Below are 18,970 nucleotides of genomic sequence, written 5' to 3'. Positions count from 1 at the left end.
AGAGTGGGGCTAGAGAGTTTGTTCCCTTCCTGTCTTTATTGGATCCTCTCTGTGCAGTATGTCTGTCATCCCTGCGGTGCCTTACTTGTTTACTAGGCTTGCAGGATGTTCAGTGGGTCATGGGATTAGTCATGATGCGCGCAAACTGGCCAGGACACCAACGTTAATATATATAAAAAAAAAAAAACCATGTAAAAATGGTCAAAAGGACACAAAAAACTATTCATAGGAATGGATTGCACTTGAAGAAATTACAAGCATTGGCCTGAACGGCAAAAAAATAGCTTGTATTTCCTGATAAGCTTCCACTTTAAATTCCTCCATTCACACCATCTGTAAAGAGACTAGAGAGCCTAGCAAAATGGCCAGACCACAACCCCATAAATGAATGGGACTAAACTGAATCAAGGGGGACTCTTTCAATTGACCAAAAGCATATATTGCAGCTATTTCATGAAAGGTCTTGAACTGGTGAGCTTGAGAATTGACCCGGTTCAAGCTTGAATAGTCCTTGCAATGATGCTAGAAGAACTGTACATTGAAATTGCTAAAAGGAATGCTATAAAAATTGCTAAAATGAATGGGACAAAAAGGATGCTAACAGGACAAAATCAGATGTTTTCCAGAAACTTTCATGGCCAAATCTATATCCATTTCCACATCACAGCAACATAACTGTTGCTTCAATACCACCAGGCCAGTGGATTCAATCTTCGGGTAATTAGGAAGTCCCTGTGTGCTATTTTGTTCAAATTGACAAATCCAATGGTTCCAATGGATTTCCCCCATGACACGGCAAAGTGCATATGCAATGTCATTAGAACATGAGAACAATAAATTTCCACAGCAAGTACCCTGCGAGATGTTCCAATGACATCTACCACATGCTTGGTCAACTTGACAGAAACAAGCTACCAGGTCTTCTCATGAACATTAAAAGCAGATAAATTTGCAATTAAGAAAGAAAAAACCCATAAATTTGTAGGCTTGTGGGTTAATGACTTCATTTTATTCATTTCAGAAGAGTTTCCTACAACTTTGAAAAGTAAACAGACTAGCTTCTCTGTCTGGGAAAACTATACATGATTTCCAAAGTTTTCTTGCACTGTTAAGCCATTAAGTATATGATTATTCTGATCACAACATTGCCTAAAAACAAATCTAACATTGTATAGTACTTTCTGCAGAAGGCACAGTATGTTCAGCATGAAGGATTCTTCTCTCCATTCTCTGTCTTCAAACTAGTATGTATCATAACTCCAGTATCAGCCCTGAGGATAATAGAATAGAAGGAGCAAGAACATCTGGGAAAATGGAAGCAGCTACTAGTCCTCTGAAACCTGAAAACTTAAATCAATTTGCCTTGATATTTTCAAAGTTTAAACCAGACAACAGAATCAAAGCATTAGTTAAAGTGTGCCGTACAAAAAGCTTACCTTCTTCCATTTTGGCCATTGTCCTGTATCCTTTCTCTCTATTAGTCTTACAACTTCAGTTTGAACCCCACAGACAGGAAATCATCCCTGAGAGAAACAACTGACATGAGGTACTAAATCAAAATACGCAAATGACCACAAGGTATATAAATAATCAATCCTTCACCAATCATAAGCTGTTGGATTGACTTGTACGTTGACTTGTCATCCTAAGTGAAAAAGAAGACTTCTCATTGACTTGTCCCCCGAATTGAAAATGTAGACCGACTTCTCATTGACTTGAGACCCAAATTCAAAATTCAGGTCCCAACAACAAATAGCATAAGTTGGTAACATGCTATAGCTTAAAAAGAGAAAAAAACTCCACCTATCAACATTACTTGGAGTTCCATTTCATTATATCCGTAAAATTAAATGGCTTCAAGAGAATCAATCACAACAAATTCACTCTATTTTACCTCTTATTCCTATTTGTCTTCCTCTTCTCCTCCTCCTCCTCCTCCTCATCTAGCTCTTGTTGCCTCTTCCAGCCAATTCGATCACCATCATTAATCCTAATAAGGCTTTCCACATACATCTCAGAACCAAACGACCTCGGTCCACCACGAACCCTTACAACCTTAGCATGCTTAGTTTTCCAATCATACCACAATAGCTTCTCACCATTCACTTCCAATAACACCATATCACCACCTTTCGAATAAACCAAAGGTCTCAAAAACATAAAAGCACTAATCCACTTAATCGCATGAACCGAAAACATCTTACACCAAGATTCCTTCACACCATATTCTTTCATAACCCACACATCAACACAAACATGCTCATAATTACACATTACACACAAGTTCCCCTCTAGAACCCCAACATCAACCTGAAAGTTCATACCCTTGTTCTCATAATCCGGCTGCGGCAATTCGAAAAACTTATCATCCCTAATATCAAAACCAAGAACACAATCTCTAATACCAAGTTCACGCCTTTGCGGGACAATCCAATGCAAAGCGTGACCTGCAAAAACACCATACCCTCTCCTATTCAAAATATGAAAAAAGGGCTTGCTTAATAACCTCAGCCGAATCGGCAAACCCTCAATCTTCTTCCACTTATCATTCTTTAAACTATAAACCTTAACTTCATACTCGCAACCCAAACCACCACCATCGCCGCCGCCATCTTCTCTAACGAACTGTGCCATTCTCACCACTTTGTAATCATCACCATAAGAATCATAACCAAACCCATAATAAACATACCCAGCTGTCATATCCCGCCGTGGAATCTCAGTTTCCGCCACATAACATTTCTTACACTCCCTTGTAGACAAATTATACACAGCAATATTTGTCTCAGAACGTCTCAAAAACACCAACCCATTAACCGAACCAATAACCTCCGTTCCACCACCGGAATAAAGGGGATGATGTTTAACCTCCACCGCATCAGATAAAGCATCAAAATCAACAGAGAAAAGATCCCACTCTTTGAGGATGATACTGTGATTAGATTTGGTAGTGGTAGAATGGTTTAGATGGAGATTGATGAAATCCGGGCCGTCGATTAAGGAACAAATTGGCTTCGATAGAGATCGGAAACGGACGAGGGATTTCACCGGAAGTTGAAGCAAAATGTCGTGAATGACCTCGTGTGGGATTCTCGACATTTTTTAATGAAGAGGTTAGGTTGGTTAGTTCGTAGTTTGTTATGTTGGGTTGCCTGCCGCTATATCTGAAAGCAATCAAGTACAACTTGACAACATTTTGAGAGGTGGCCTTTTTGGGCATGGGAGTAAAAAGACAAGGACCCTACAAAATCACCGGTATCCATATTTATGCTCGAGCGATGGATTAATTGAATTAATTTATAAATTAGAAAATCAACTTGGAACTATTTTAAAATGATAAGTTTTAATTGGATTAACCAAATTGACTAGTAAAATCATTTGAATTTTATCACATTAATTTTTAAAATAATTAAAAAAAACACAAACAAGAATTGAGCCCCTTGTGTGTCAAACATTTTCAAATTTCTTTTTAAATTATTATTATTATTATTCTAGAACTTCTAGACCAATTTTTACATAATAAAGAAAGTAAATTCTTCCTAATCAAGTTTTTAAACCGAACATATATCAGAACAACAAAATAAAGCTAAACCCCAGAAGGATTAAATTAACTTAGCTGACGAATAGGAATTGCAGAGAGACAAAAAGGCATAATATAATCAGAGGTACATGACAAAGTCCCATCCTAATTGAAGCATACTAATCCAAAATAATAATAATAATAATAATAATAATAATAAAAGAACAATAGTACTCTAGCTATACCTCATTCCCAGAGATGACAGTCTCGAGAAAATCATCAAGCCTTTTAGACCCAGCATCCAATTGTTTACTTACTTCAGGTGGACATTGCTTACTTAAACCGAGATGTGCCATGAGAAGACAGACATGAGTGAGTAGCTCCCCACCTCGGGCAAGTGCATCAGCATGCTCCTTCCATCCACAATGACTTGCAGCATACATCAGCATTTCCACCCACACTTCACTTATCATTTCCCATTTCTTTTCATTTGCCCAATCATCCAGTGACTCCAATGACTGCAATGACACAGCAAGCATGCAACCATCTAGTAGGGCTGACTTTTCTTCGTCTTGCTCTTTAATTTCCGTTAACATGGTAGACGGACTTTGAAGCAATTCATAGAAAAATGCTTTCACTTCAGCTTTGGGAAACGATAATGTAACCAATTTATATTTGGAAATGTTGGTCTCCGCTTCTTTATTTTATTGTAACCAAACCGATAATGTACACGGACTTTGAAGCTAAACCTCGAGGACTTGGTTGCCTGGCTTTAATTTTCTGTAATTTTTCTTTTTTGATTGCTAGACTTCAGTCCTTTTACCTTTCTTTAATTTTTGGACACAATCTCTTGTTGTACTTTATATCAATATATCTCCTTGATTAATTAATAAGGTAAAAGGTATGGGGAATTTATTATTCACCGACATCCAATCCAGTATGGATTACAACAGTAATCTATAGTGTATTTTTTTTTTTCTCAAAATTATCTTTATTAATTTTTTTAATATTGAGCTGGTTAAAAATTTTACTTTGTAATTTTTTTCTTTAAAATAGTGTGAATTACGTCGGTGTTTTCCCACATGGTTTTTCTATTTTATTTTTTTATTTTTTAAAATTATATTTGTTGATTTTATTTTTTTTAATATTGAGTTGATTGAGAATTTAATTTAGTTTTTTTTCTCTTTAAAACATGGTCAATTGCTATAGTGTTTCTCTACATGGTTTTTTTGTTTTTTTACGATTTTCTCCAAAATTATCTTTTTCTATTTTATTTTTTAATATTGAGCTGGTTAAGAATTACAATTATAATATGTGAGGGAAGCACTCTAGCTTTCCTCGCAAATTACTATGGATTGCTACAATGTTTTTTCCCACATAGTTTTTTTTTTTGTTTTTTTTCTAAAATTGTCTTTGTCAATTTAATTTTTTTAATATTAAGCTGGTTAAGAATTACAATTACAAGTAAATACAAGCAAGGTTAAATCATGTAGGGAAAACACTGTAACTTTCCTCATAAAACACTATAGATTGATACAGTTTTTTCCTCATATGGTTTTTTTTCCAGTTTCTTTAGTGTTTTTTTTGTAATATTTTTTTTTAAATTATCTTTGTTGATGTTGTTGTTACCTATTTTTGGGTTTCCATAAAAAAAATATACAATATATATATATCCAAAAAATAATAGGAGTGAGAAAATTTGACAGTATATCATTGATTGATAAGAGCCCTGTTGACAAAGAAAATTCAATTTTGAAAAAATATATTCAAAATCAGATGTTTATAGACTCAATTAAATTTTATCTAACGTTTAATTGAATTTATGGAGGGTTTGATTGCAAGAAAAATTAATTTTTAAGTTAATTTGGTTTTTATTTGGAAGAAATTAAAGTTTAGGGGTCAAATTATAATTTCAGAACTTGAATGACCAAAACTGAAAAATGGCCATTTCACATCCCAAACGACGCCGTTTTAAGGGACATTATTCGTCATCTTCTTCATTTGCACTAGGGAACCGTTTCAGCAGAGGAAACAATTAGCCCCAGCTGCCCACGATGCAATACTGAAACGTATGGCATTTATTCGGCTATAAAGCCAAAGAAAGAAACGCCTGCTAAGCATCCACGAAAGAGACGCCGACCGTTACCCAAGCTTGACACTGCATGGCATTCTCTGGCCTTATAAAAGCCAGAGAAAGGCCACGATAGAAAGGGAGAAAAGAGAGAACAAAGGGAGAGAGCAGAACAAAGGAGGAAAACAAGGAGAACATGGAGAAGCCAGAGGGAAAAGGAAGAAAACAGAGGGGGAAGAGGGCAGAAAGAAAAATGAAAAAAAAAAAAACACAAAAAAGCGTAAGAGAAAGAGTGGGAATATAGGGGAAAAGAGTAGAGGAGAATCCAGAAGGGGACGAACAAAGAAAAGTGAAAAACAAAAGGCATACCCTCGGCTTCTTCTTCAGTAGCAGTTCCAAAGCTTTAGCGACTACTTAACTATAAATCGAGCATTTCAGAGAGAAAACTAGAGGAAGAAGCTAAAGAGAATAACGAACAGCTAAAAGAAGTAAACACTAGAGACCAAAAGGAGAAGAACCAAACAAAAGCAAACAAGGAAGGAAAACGGAGGTTGGTGCCTCTGTATGGGGAAAAAGAAGAAAAACTGCAACAAACACTACCTGCCACCATCATAACCACTGTGAGACATCGTCGGCTTCCTCTCCACCGCCACTAGAATCACTGTGAGCTTACACCATTACCATCGTCTTTGATATCGTTTCCGCCACCAGGTTTGTTCTCCTCATCTCTGTGCATGCGATTCCATTTTTGCATTTTAATGTTCACAGTAAAACAGTAACATTTGTATTTTACTGTTGAAGTGAATTATAATTCACTTAAATAGTACCATTTGCATATGTTACTGAGCATGCACGCGTGAGGAAGCTCACTGGCTTGTACGTGACCCGGTTAGGCCTGCTGGGTCCAGCTTAGCCACATGGATCGAGCTAGATCTAGCTCAAAAAAATATTCTAAAAATGTTTTCAAAAAATTTATGATTTTCTTGTATATTTTTTTTACTGCATTTTGATCAATATTAGTTTGTATTTTTATATTGTAAAGATTCAAATCCAGTATTAAAATATTTGGTTTTTGTCAAAATAAATAAATAAAATAAAATATTTTTGTTTTCATACATACGACCAAGTCTCTCAAAAATAAAATAAAGAAATCATATTGTATTTTCATACAACAAAAAAAATTCCAAAAATATGTATTAGCATGCATTTTGGTTTTAATAACCAGTTTATTAAAGTCACGAGAACTAGATCAATATTTCAAAAATTCCAAAAATATTATTTTGTTTTCTTTTAATATATGGGGTTACGACCTTATACGTTCCGGATATTAAATTCTTTTATTAATGTCAGAATAGTTAGGTTTTACTCGGTAAGATAAGAATCTCTTTACTGAGGATAATTTTTCTTAAACCATAGACGAACCAACAACTAAAAAACATGACAACACCTTAGATTTTATCAAATAATAAAACAATGCAGCTTACCTTAGGTAAGGCGTATTTGGGGTGTTAATACCTTCTCTTTACACAACTAGTCCCCGTACCAGATCTCTGAGACCAGTTAGGGTTCTAGTGATCAAAATACTAGGTGACGACTCCCATTTCATATTTCCACTAATAAAAGACAAGAATTACTTGTCTCCCCATATTTGCCACATTAGAAGATACCAATATTAAGGGTAGACATTATCGTCGTGACGCTGCACACGTGTGACATATGTTATTTTTTTAATATTATAATTAGAAGTCATTATAAATAAGTCATTACAAATAAGGCTAAATCATGTGGGGAAACACTGTAGCTTTCATCACAAAACACTATGAATTGTTGTAGTGTTTCCAACATGGTTTTTTTGTCCTTGTTTTTTTGTGTTTTTTATTTATTTTTATTTTTTTTAAAATTGTCTCTGTTGATTTTTTTTTTAATATTGAGCTGATTGAGAATTTTGCTTTGTAATTTTTTTTCTTTAAAACATTGTGAATTGTTGCAGTGTTTTCCCACATTATTGTTTTATGATTTTTTCCAAAATTATCTTTGTTGATTTTTTTTAATATTGAGTTGGTTAAAAATTATAATTACAATAAAACTAAATCATATGGGGAAAGCGTTGTTGTTTTCCTTAGAAAACACTGTAAATTGCTACAGTATTTCTCTAGATGGCTTTTTTTATGATTCTTTCTAAAATTATCTTTGTCGATTGTATTGGAAAAAACACTGTAGTTTTCCTCACAAAAAATTGTCAATTGTTACAATGTTTTTTTCATGGGTTTTTTTTCCTTCCAAAATTATTTTTGTCGATTTTTTTTAATATTAAGTTGGTAGAGAATTTAGCTTTGTATTTTTTTTTGTTTTTTATTAACAAAAAAGCTAAATGATGTGGTAAAACCACTGTATCTTTCCTCATAAAATATTGTGGATTGTTACAAATTATTTTGTTTAGTCTCTAAGTTTTTGATTATGAACACAACTTTTTTTTTTTTTTCCATTATGAAATATTGGCTCCATCATACTTTTAGTTTCTATTAAGCTTATCTAGCGCTGGTTCATAATTATAACACTATCAAGTGTATTTTTTTTATAAGCCTGCAGCAGCACGCGGGCATGCCATCTCGTTATCATTATTGCACGTGGATGGTTGGCGTCAGCAAATCGTTGGAGGTGCCATAAAGTTCTCTGGTTTAGAGTCATTAAAAAATCCGAGTGTATCTATCTTAACAGAAATTCAAAGGATAAGAGACTGATTGTGGTTAAGAAATGTATCAGTACTTCTAGCGGCATTATGTGGTTTGAATGTGATTTTAAGTTTTTGATGGATTTCTAACTGGTGATCTGTCTATAGTTTAGGATGAGGATTTATTCATGTGAATAAATATGATTTTTTTGAATTCATTATAAGCTCGTGTCCTAAATGAATTCTTATGGAAATGATCTATGTAGGTGCCCTAACAGAGTTTATCTATCTTAAAAGGCGAAAGAGTTTTTCAACACTCATGTGTTATGGTGAAAAATAATTTGAATTAAAATTGATGAATATTTAGAAGAATTATGAGAAGTCAACTTCTAATATTTAAATATCAGTCTCACTTGTAAGTCCAATATTTATATTAGAATATTGACCATTAATTCTTATGAATTAAAATTTTAGTAATTATTGGAATATAGATCAAATTCTCATGGATTTGATAAATTTATTATTAAATCCAAAATGCATACTGAAAAAAAAAAAGATTTATTTTTTTAACTAGATATGATTTTTGTATATTTTGAGAAACTTGATCATATACCACACACAAAAAGAATTTTTTTTTTTTTTTGAAAAAACAATAGCTTGGATTGCTCCACCCATTGTCAACTCTACTTCCTTGGTGCCAAATTTAGGTCTTTATCTTCATGTCTCCTCTTACATCAAGAACAAGAAGAAACAACATAGACAAAAACCATGGAGGATTATATTGGTGAGACCAAATGTTTCTCATTGAAGGCAATCAATTTCCTTTGTGCCTTATATATTGGGAGCTCCCATGTCTGAGACAAAAACTTATTCCTGCTAGGTTAACTTAACTAAAGATAAGATGATCGAGGTGTTTTTTTTCTTTAAATAGCGTTGTCAATTTTTGTTTTGTTTTAATAAACTAGTGCATTTTTAAAACTATTTGAGAAGATAACATAGATTCATGAATTACGTTCAAATTTAAGCTGTGTTGTTGAGAATAATACATTCTATAGATTTCACGACCCAAAACCTATATCTTTATGTTATTTTTAAAATATATTATTTTTCCACATATTTTTGATGCCTTCTAGTTTGTCAAAAACAAATTTTGGGCAGTGGAATTAAAAAAAAAAAAAAAAAAAACTACAAGTTGATCGATCCACTGATTACGAGATGCTCGGAAGGTCACTTTATGAGTGCCTAGAAGGAAGCAACCCACTCAGAATATGCCCATTATTTTACTTGAGGAGCATCTTTTTTAACACTCTGATTACAGCAACTTGAAAGCATTGCAGCAAGGCAAGGAAATTGCTTTTTCACTTTTGGCACAAGGGAGGAGATGGGGCATGCCCGAAATTGTTAAAAAGGCTGAAGTCGGTCTGATGAATCGACAAAGCTCATGAAGAAAGAAACCATGTAAAAATGTTAAAAAGGACACAAAAAACTATTACTAGGAATGGATTGCACATGAAGAAATTACAAGCATTGGCCTGGACGACAAAAAATAGCTTGTATTGCCGCATAAGCTTCCACATGAATTTCCTCCATCCACACCATCTGTGAAGAGACTAGAGAGCCTAGCAAAATCGCCAGACCACAAACCCATAAATGAATGGGACAAAACTGAATCAAGGGGGACTCTTTCAATTGACCAAAAGCATATATTGTAGCTATTTCATGAAAGGTCTTGAACTGGTGAGCTTGAGAATTGACCCGGTTCAAGCTTGAATAGTCCTTGCAATGATGCTAGAAGAATTGTACAGTGAAATTGCTAAAAGGAATTGATGTAAAGCCAACTTATTCAACCTCTCGTTGAATTAAGTAAGAAGTTAATTAACAGTACAGAATCTCTCTGTAAAGGGAATCGCTCCGAATTCTATTATATAGAATGAATGGTTTTTAAAGAAAACAATGTGTGTCTCTTGTTCTGTTCTCTCCCCTTTAAATACTGTTTAAGAATTATAATTCAATACGTAAATTTAATCTAATCCTAATTTGTCTAGGAACTATCATTACAGCTAACTAGGATAACAGCTAATAAGTTTAAAACATATCAAGTCCTTGTTCTGCAAGTCTTCTATGTCTGGTAGAAGTCTTCTATGTCTGGTAGTCTTGCGGTTTAAGCTTCCTCTTCTTCTGCCTCCCGAATTGCATCATTTGCTGGCTCTCTTGAAGAACTTGACTCTGGCAAGTTATGATTAACATATGCAGTGAACAATTCAGGATGTAGTTGCTGTAGTGCAGTGCTTTTGATCCAAGTTGAGTCAGAGGTGGGTCTGTGCTTCCAGTGGACTAGGAACTTGTAGTATCCCCCGCGACGTGTGGAGACGAATTGGTGGTCAGTGATGGCGGCAATCTCATCTTTAGGAGCGGTGGCTGCTAGAATTCTTGGGATAGAGGCTGGCATGTCCGCTGTCTGTGAGCTTCCACCCACATCAGTTGCATCGCCTTTGAATGCTGTGATGTCCTCAATATTAAAAATTGGTGAAATACCGAAGTCAGAAGGGAGTTCTATGACATATGCATTGCTCCCTAACTTCTTAATAACTTGAAAGGGACCAGCACGTCGTGCATGTAACTTGGTGAAACTTCCTGAAGGGAAACGTTCCGGCTTTAAACGGACAAGGACCATATCACCATTGTTAAACTGTCTATCCTTGCGTCTAGCATTAGCAGAGGCTGCATATGATTCTGTGCTAAGAGATAATCGTCGCCTTACCTCAGTGTGGACGTCTTTCATATATTCTGAAAAGTCAAGGCCAGCTGCACTTGGTTTAGGAGGTGATGGTAGTGGTTGGAGGTCTATGGGGGTATAAGGATGCTTGCCATATACTACCTCAAAGGGTGTGTGTCCTGTAGACCGATTAACAGAATTGTTGATTGCAAACTCTGCTTGTGGCAGTATAGTATCCCAACTGGTGGTATGATCAGCGGTGAGACAGCGTAGTAAGTTGCCCAGGCTTCGATTGATGACCTCTGTCTGACCGTCGGTTTGGGGGTGGAATGCACTAGAAAACATTAATTTTGTCCCCAATTTTGTCCATAAGGTTTTCCAAAAATAACTAACAAATTTGACGTCCCGATCAGACACAATAGAGAGTGGTACCCCATGTAGTCGAACTACTTCTTGTAGAAAAACCATAGCTACTTTAGAGGCGTCAAAAGTCTTATTGCAGGGGATAAAATGAGCCATTTTTTAGAATCGATCGACTACTACCATGATGGAATCATGTTGACGAGCAGTCCGGGGCAGGCCCAGCACGAAATCCATGCTAATGTGTTGCCATGGTTGATTAGGAATTGGAAGAGGTGTGTAGAGTCCGGCTTGTTGTTTAGTTCCTTTGTTTAGTTGGCAGATCCTACACTGATCTACCACTTTATGCACATCTTTCCGCATCCTAGGCCAGTAGAATCGATCGGCGGTTATTGCATAAGTTTTGTCATGGCCAAAATGCCCAGCCAAGCCTCCACCGTGGAGTTCTGTGATGATAAACTCCCTGAGGGACCCCTTTGAAATGCATAGCCTAGTGCCATAAAATAGATACCCATCTCTTACAGAGTAATTACCCCCATCTACGGTAATTCTAGCTTGTAATTTCTCCCATGTGTTGCCAAAGTCTTCATCAGTAGGGTATTGGTCTGTGACTGCAGCAAGATCAGTAGCCTGGGCTGAGGAAATATGTAGCAAGTGTGGACGTCGACTTAATGCATCAACTACCTTATTCTCTGTCCCAGACTTGTGCCTAATAACAAAATCAAATTGTTGCAAGTAATTCATCCAGCGTGAGTGCCTGGCGTTGAGCTTGCTTTGAGAGTTCAAGTGTTTCAAAGAATCATGATCCGTATAAAGGATGAACTCTCTATGGATTAAGTATGGGCGCCAGTGTTTAATGGTTTGAATTAATGCGTAAAACTCCATGTCGTATGTTGAATACCGCCGCCGGGTATCGTTGAGCTTCTCGCTAAAAAAGGCAATAGGGTGGCCTTCCTAACTTAGTACACCTCCAATTCCTACATGTGAAGCATCACATGCTACTTCAAAGATTTTTGTAAAGTCTGGTAGCTTCAAAACTGGTGCCTGTCCTAGTTTCTCCTTGACCTCCACAAAAGCTTTGTTGGCTGCTGCTGTCCAGGTAAAGCTTCTTCCTTTTAGACATTCAGTTATGGGGGCCATGATAGTGCTAAAATGTCGAATGAACCGTCGATAAAATGTTGCGAGACCGTGAAAGCTGCGGACCTCAGAGACGGTGCTAGGTGTCGGCCAGTTTTGAATGGCTTGTACCTTGGCGGGGTCAACTCCAATGCCTTTGTCAGAGATGATGAAGCCTAAGAAGTAGACTTTCTTCTTCAGGAATGAGCACTTGGTGTGATTAATATAGAGTTGCTCTGCTTTTAATGTAGTCAGGACATGTTCAATGTGAGCTAGGTGATCCTGCAAACAGTTACTGAAGATTAAGATGTCGTCAAAATATACAACAACAAATTTACCCAAGAAGGGTTTGAGAATTTGCGTCATAGCACGCATGAAGGTGCTTGGTGCGTTGGTTAGTCCGAAGGGCATGACTAGCCATTCAAATAAGCCATCCTTGGTTTTGAATGCTGTTTTCCATTCGTCACCCGGGCGGACACGAATTTGATGATATCCACTGCGAAGATCAATCTTTGTAAACACCGAGGCACCATTTAATAAGTCTAGCATGTCGTCAAGTCGCGGAATTGGGAATCGATATTTTACTGTTATTTTGTTGATTGCTCGACTGTCTACACACATCCTCCAACTTCCATCTTTTTTTGGTGTGAGTAGTACTGGGACGGCGCAAGGGCTAAGGCTTTCCCGAATGAATCCTCTATCCAGCAGTTGTTGAACCTGTCGATTAAGTTCTTCATTCTCTGCAGGACTCATCCTATAATGAGGCAAATTGGGTAACGATGACCCTGAAATGAGATCAATAGCATGTTGGACATCTCGCATAGGTGGCAGCTGGTGTGGCATTTCATCAGGCATGATATCTCGAAATCTCTCTATTATGGCTGTCAGCTCTTTAGGGACTTTGCCATCAGTTTGTTTAACTTCTCGTCTTACTACACATAATAGCATGCGATCTCTACTTAAGGCTTGGGAAAACTGGTGCAGGTTCAGTACTGGGATTTTTGTGCTGGTTGTTTCAAAGTCTGAGATTGGTAGTGGTATCAGCACCAACTTCTTGCCCTGATATTGAAAAGAGTATGTATTGGTGTAACCGTTGTAGGAGACCTTCCGGTCATAAAGCCATGGTCGTCCCAATAACATATGGCAAACAGTCATAGGAATGATGTCGCACCAAGCTTCATCTACATACTCCTGTCCCAACGAGAATTGTACTAGACATCGATGCTTCACTGAAACTAAGTTGTTTTCATTGACCCAACTTATTCGATAAGGAGATGGGTGTTTTTCACTCTTCAGTTTTAGTCGTTCCACCGCTGTTTCAGAGATGACATTCATGCCGCTTCCATTATCAATGATGACGTTCAGTGCTCTGTCCCCATGTTCTAATCGGGTATGGAATATATTGGTTCGCAGCCACTCCTGATTTGTATGGGGTTCTTTCTTATTTCCAGTTAATACTCGATGAATAACACAGCTTGGTAGTTCTGAGGCGCCCAATTGTTCCTCCTCTTCCTCCTGTGTAAGTTCAGTTGTTTCGTCTTCCTCTGTCTCATTCATTATTGTTAATTCTCTTTCGCATATAAAAGCCAATTTCTTATCCCTGGTGGGACACACCACGGCATAGTGTCCAAACCCTTTGCATTTGTAACACTGTGGACCTTCAGTTGCAGCCCTTGTTCTTCCTGTTTGTTCTCCTGACCATGAGCTTCTTGGTTTATTCACTGGTGTTTGTGGTTTCTGCATGGGAAAGTTTGATGTGCGTCCAGTGTTTAAGTCCATCAGCATAGGTCTCTTCCCACTCGTGCTTTGCAATTGTTTTTCCAGACGTAATGCCAGCTGGTATGCCTCATTCACATTGATTAGTCGTGCGATCAACATCTCCTTGTATAAGTCACCACGTAATCCATTCCGATATCGTGCTAATGTTTGCTGGTCCGTCTCAACAATTCGACTGCGGGTAGTTAATTCATGGAAACGGTCTGTGTATTGGTCCACTGTTAAAGCTCCCTGCCTCAGCTGCAACATTTCTTCAAACATCATCTGTTCATAATCAATGGGTAAGTATTTTTCTTTTAGTCGTTCTTTCATCTCTTCCCAGTCTGAAATTGCTGGCCGCTGGGTAAGTCTGAGTTGCTCTTCCACGCTTCCCCACCAGGCTCGTGCATGTCCCTTTAGTTTTAGCCTGACATATCTGGTTTTGCGGTTTTCAGCGACGACAAACCAGTCGAAATAATCCTCAATGGCTGTCAGCCAATCCTCAAAAGCGTGTGGATCTAGTTTGCCATAGAAGTCCGGTACATCTATTTTAATTCTCTTGGTGAGTTCGTCAATGGGTTGATTATCCATTATCCTCCTGTCACGGATACGTGGGAAGTCCTCCCTGTATTGTTGAACACGAGGGTGACGGGGTTCAAGATCCCTGAAAGTTTCAGTTTCTATGTGCTCCCTTTCAATCCTCTGATCACCTTCTAGTGAATCTTCACGGGGTTGGCCACGTCCCCTTCTATTAGGAGATCTTATTCCTTCTCGTGCCCGTCGTTCATCCATAACATCTATGCGATTGGAAAGTTGTTCTAGCATATGGGTGATTTGGGTGAGTTGTTGCTGGTAGTTTGGTTGCTGGAATTCTCCATGTTCATGCGAAGGGTTGCTGATAGCATGATTGTCTGCCATGGTATATGATTTACCACTTCGGGTTAAGGTCATGAACAGCTCTGATACCAAATTGATGTAAAGCCAACTTATTCAACCTCTCGTTGAATTAAGTAAGAAGTTAATTAACAGTACAGAATCTCTCTGTAAAGGGAATCGCTCCGAATTCTATTATATAGAATGAATGGTTTTTAAAGAAAACAATGTGTGTCTCTTGTTCTGTTCTCTCCCCTTTAAATACTGTTTAAGAATTATAATTCAATATGTAAATTTAATCTAATCCTAATTTGTCTAGGAACTATCATTACAGCTAACTAGGATAACAGCTAATAAGTTTAAAACATATCAAGTCCTTGTTCTGCAAGTCTTCTATGTCTGGTAGAAGTCTTCTATGTCTGGTAGTCTTGCGGTTTAAGCTTCCTCTTCTTCTGCCTCCCGAATTGCATCAGGAATGCTATAAAAATTGCTAAAATGAATGGGACAAAAAGGATGCTAACAGGACAAAATCAGATGTTTCCCAGAAACTTTCATGGCCAAATCTATATCCATTTCCACATCACAGCAACATAACTGTTGCTTCAATACCACCAGGCCAGTGGATTCAATCTTCGGGTAATTAGGGAGTCCCTGTGTGCTATTTTGTTCAAATTCACAAATCCAATGGTTCCAATGGATTTCCCCCATAACACGGCAAAGTACATATGCAATGTCATTAGAACATGAGAACAATAAATTTCCACAGCAAGTACCCTGCGAGATGTTCCAATGACATCTACCAGATGCTTGGACAACTTGATAGAAACAAGCTACCAGGTCTTCTCATGAACATTAAAAGCAGATAAATTTGCAATTAAGAAAGAAAAAACCCATAAATTTGTAGGCTTGTGGGTTAATGACTTCATTTTATTCATTTCAGAAAAGTTTCCTACAACTTTGAAAAGTAAACAGACTAGCTTCTCTGTCCGGGAAAACTATACATGATTTCCAAAGTCTTCTTGCACTGTCGAGCCATTAAGTATCTGATTATTCTGATCACAACATGTCCTAAAAACAAATCTAGCATTGCATAGTACTTTCTACAGAAGGCACAGTATGTTCAGCATGAAGGATTCTTCTCTCCATTCGCCGTCTTCAAACTAGAATGTATCATAACTCCAGTATCAGCCCTGGGGAGAATAGAATAATAGGAGCGTGAATATCTGGGAAAATGGAAGCAGCTACTAGTCCTCTGAAACCTGAAAACTTAAATCAAATTGCCTTGATATTTACAAAGTTTAAACCAGACAACAGAATCAAAGCATTAGTTAACGCGTGCCGTACAAAAAGCTTACCTTCTTGCATTTTGGCCATTGTCCTGTATCCTTTTTCTCTATTGGTCTTACAACTTCAGTTTGAACCCCACAGACAGGAAATCATCCCTGAGAGAAACAACTGACATGAGGTACTAAATCAAAATAAGCAAAAGACCACAGGGTATATAAATAATCAATCTTTCACCAATCATAAGCTGTTAGATTGACTTGTACGTTGACTTGTCATCCCAATTGAAAAAGAAGACTTCTCATTGACTTGTCCCCCGAATTGAAAATGTAGACCGACTTCTCATTGACTTGAGACCCAAATTCAAAATTAAGGTCCCAACAACAAATAGCATAAGTTGGTAACATGCTATAGCTTAAAAAGAGATAAAAACAACTCTACCTATCAACACTACTTGGAGTTCCATTTCATTACCATCAATAAAATTAAATGGCTTCAAGAGAATCAATCACAACAAATTCACTCTATTTTACCTCTTATTCCAATCGGTCTTCCTCTCCTCCACCTCCTCATCTAGCTCTTGTTGCTTCTTCCAGCCAATTCGATCACTATCATTAATCCTAATAAGGCTTTCCACATACATCTCAGAACGAAACGACCTCGGTCCACCGCGAACCCTAACAACCTTAGCATGCTTATTTTTCCAATCATACCACAATAGCTTCTCACCATTCACTTCCAATAACACCTTATCACCATCTTTCGAATAAACCAAAGGTCTCAAAAACATAAAAGCACTAATCCACTTAATCCCTTGAACCGAAAACATCTTACACCAAGATTCCTTCACACCATATGCTTTCATAACCCACACATCAACACAAACATGCTCATAATTACACATTACACACAAATTCCCCTCTAGAACCCCAACATCAACCTGAAAGTTCAAACCCTTGTTCTCATAATCCGGCTGCGGCAATTCGAAAAACTTATCATCCCTAATATAAAAACCAAGAACACAATCTCCAATACCAAGTTCACGCCTTTGCGGGACAATCCAATGCAAAGCGTGACCTGCAAAAACACCATACCCTCTCCTATTCAAAATATGAAAAAAGGGCTTGCTTAATAACCTAAGCATAATCGGCAAGCCCTCAATTTTCTCCCACTTATCATTCTTTAAACTATAAACCTTAACTTCATACTCGCAACCCAAACCACCACCATCACCGCCGCCATCTTCTCTAACGAACTGTGCCATTCTCACCACTTTGTAATCATCACCATAAGAATCATAACCAAACCCATAATAAACATACCCAGCTGTCAAATCCCGCCGTGGAATCTTAGTTTCCGCAACATAACATTTCTTACACTCCCTTGTAGACAAATTATACACAGCAATATTTGTCTCAGAACGTCTCAAAAACACCAACCCATTAACCGAACCAATAACCTCCGTTCCACCACCGGAATAAAGGGGATGATGTTTAACCTCCACCGCATCAGATAAAGCATCAAAATCAACAGCGAAAAGATCCCACTCTTTGAGGATGATACTGTGATTAGATTTGGCAGTGATGGAATGGTTTAGATGGAGATTGATGAAATCCTGGCCGTCGATTAAGGAACAAATTGGCTTTGATAGAGATCGGAAACGGACGAGGGATTTCACCGGAAGTTGAAGCAAAATGTCGTGGATGACCTCGTGTGGGATTCTCGACATTTTTTAATGAAGAGGTTAGGGTGGTTAGTTGGTTATGTTGGGTTGCCTGCCGCTATATCTAAGTGCAAGAGTGAGTGGACAGGTGGGAGACGGCAATAAGTACAGCTTACACCATTTTGAGAGGTTGCTTTTTTGGGCATGGGAGTTAAAAAACATGGACCCTACAAAATCATCAGTATCCATATTTATGCTTGAACGATGGATTAATTTATAAATTAAAAAATTAACTTGGAATTATTTTAAAATGATAAGTTTTAATTTTAAAAATTTGAAATGATACATTATAGATAAAACTAGTTAGATGACCCGCGCGATGCCGCGAGTCAATTTTTTTTGTATAAAAAATATTAAAAAAAGTAAAGATCTAAAAATGATAGGTCTTTATGCAAAGCTATTGGTGTAACGCTTGACCTAAGAGTAATATTTATAATATTAAAAATAATATTAAACTTGCATGATCCAAGTTTAAGTGCGTTTGAGTGCAATATCAAACCCAATAGCCTTGGATGTGGGTTTGGCTGCAAGATCGTATCATAAAAGTGTGATAATTAAAAAAAAAGATAGAAAAAAAAACCAACACAAAGAAAATAACTAATGAAGAAAAAGAAAAAAAAATCTGAATTAACTGGGTTAATCCTTCAAAACCAGGTTAACCCGTCAAACATTGGATTCGTGTCGTGAAAGTTTGATAACTAAAAAAATAATAATAATAACGGGTTAACCCAGAATTAACTTGGCTAACCTGTTAAACCCGGGATCCGTGTCATGAAAGTTTGTTAACTAAATAGAAAAAAAAATTTAACATTAACAAACTAAAATAAACGAAAACAATTAATTAAAAAGAAAAAAAAACAAAAACAAACAAAAGACATCAA

The 18,970-nt window shown here is 37.0% G+C and overlaps 3 protein-coding genes across 5 annotated transcripts; all 3 read right to left on the bottom strand.

Annotated features, from left to right (window-relative positions):
* Positions 1–955: 955 nt before the first annotated feature.
* On the bottom strand, positions 956–3,209 carry LOC118032259 (F-box protein CPR1). Of its 2 annotated transcripts, none has more exons than XM_073409825.1 (3): positions 1,895–3,209; positions 1,437–1,523; positions 956–1,347 (listed from the first exon to the last, which is right to left on the bottom strand). In XM_073409825.1, the coding sequence occupies exons 1-2, from the start codon at positions 3,097–3,099 to the stop codon at positions 1,484–1,486; spliced, it is 1,245 nt and encodes a 414-aa protein (XP_073265926.1). In that variant the 5' UTR covers positions 3,100–3,209; the 3' UTR covers positions 956–1,347; positions 1,437–1,483. The 2 variants fall into 2 exon arrangements, with proteins under 2 accessions (XP_073265926.1, XP_034892795.1); XM_035036904.1 differs by having other exon boundaries at positions 956–1,340.
* A 9,083-nt stretch (positions 3,210–12,292) lies between these two features.
* On the bottom strand, positions 12,293–15,127 carry LOC118032254 (uncharacterized). Its single transcript, XM_035036900.1, has one exon. The coding sequence runs from the start codon at positions 15,125–15,127 to the stop codon at positions 12,293–12,295; it is 2,835 nt and encodes a 944-aa protein (XP_034892791.1).
* An 829-nt stretch (positions 15,128–15,956) lies between these two features.
* LOC118032260 (F-box protein CPR1) lies at positions 15,957–18,170 on the bottom strand. 2 transcript variants are annotated; one of them, XM_035036906.2, is made up of 3 exons: positions 16,900–18,170; positions 16,438–16,524; positions 15,957–16,341 (listed from the first exon to the last, which is right to left on the bottom strand). In XM_035036906.2, the coding sequence occupies exons 1-2, from the start codon at positions 18,093–18,095 to the stop codon at positions 16,485–16,487; spliced, it is 1,236 nt and encodes a 411-aa protein (XP_034892797.1). In that variant the 5' UTR covers positions 18,096–18,170; the 3' UTR covers positions 15,957–16,341; positions 16,438–16,484. The 2 variants fall into 2 exon arrangements, with proteins under 2 accessions (XP_034892797.1, XP_073265912.1); XM_073409811.1 differs by having other exon boundaries at positions 15,957–16,272.
* Positions 18,171–18,970: the final 800 nt, after the last annotated feature.

The sequence above is a fragment of the Populus alba genome, chromosome 6, assembly GCF_005239225.2.
Source record: "Populus alba chromosome 6, ASM523922v2, whole genome shotgun sequence".
NCBI classification, from domain to species: Eukaryota; Viridiplantae; Streptophyta; class Magnoliopsida; order Malpighiales; family Salicaceae; genus Populus; species Populus alba.
The sequence above is the reverse complement of the archived record's forward strand: the minus strand, read 5'-3'. Positions and strand labels throughout refer to the sequence as shown.

Bases quoted from the DNA above. Each gene is read 5' to 3' on its own strand.
- LOC118032260 (XM_035036906.2), bottom strand. From the start codon at position 18,095: ATGTCGAGAATCCCACACGAGGTCATCCACGACATTTTGCTTCAACTT. The intron at 16,525-16,899 runs GTAAAATAGAGT...TGTTTCTCTCAG, and splicing joins AAGACCGATTGGAATAAGAG to GGATGATTTCCTGTCTGTGG.
- LOC118032259 (XM_073409825.1), bottom strand. From the start codon at position 3,099: ATGTCGAGAATCCCACACGAGGTCATTCACGACATTTTGCTTCAACTT. The intron at 1,524-1,894 runs GTAAAATAGAGT...TGTTTCTCTCAG, and splicing joins AAGACAAATAGGAATAAGAG to GGATGATTTCCTGTCTGTGG.
- LOC118032254 (XM_035036900.1), bottom strand. From the start codon at position 15,127: ATGGCAGACAATCATGCTATCAGCAACCCTTCGCATGAACATGGAGAA.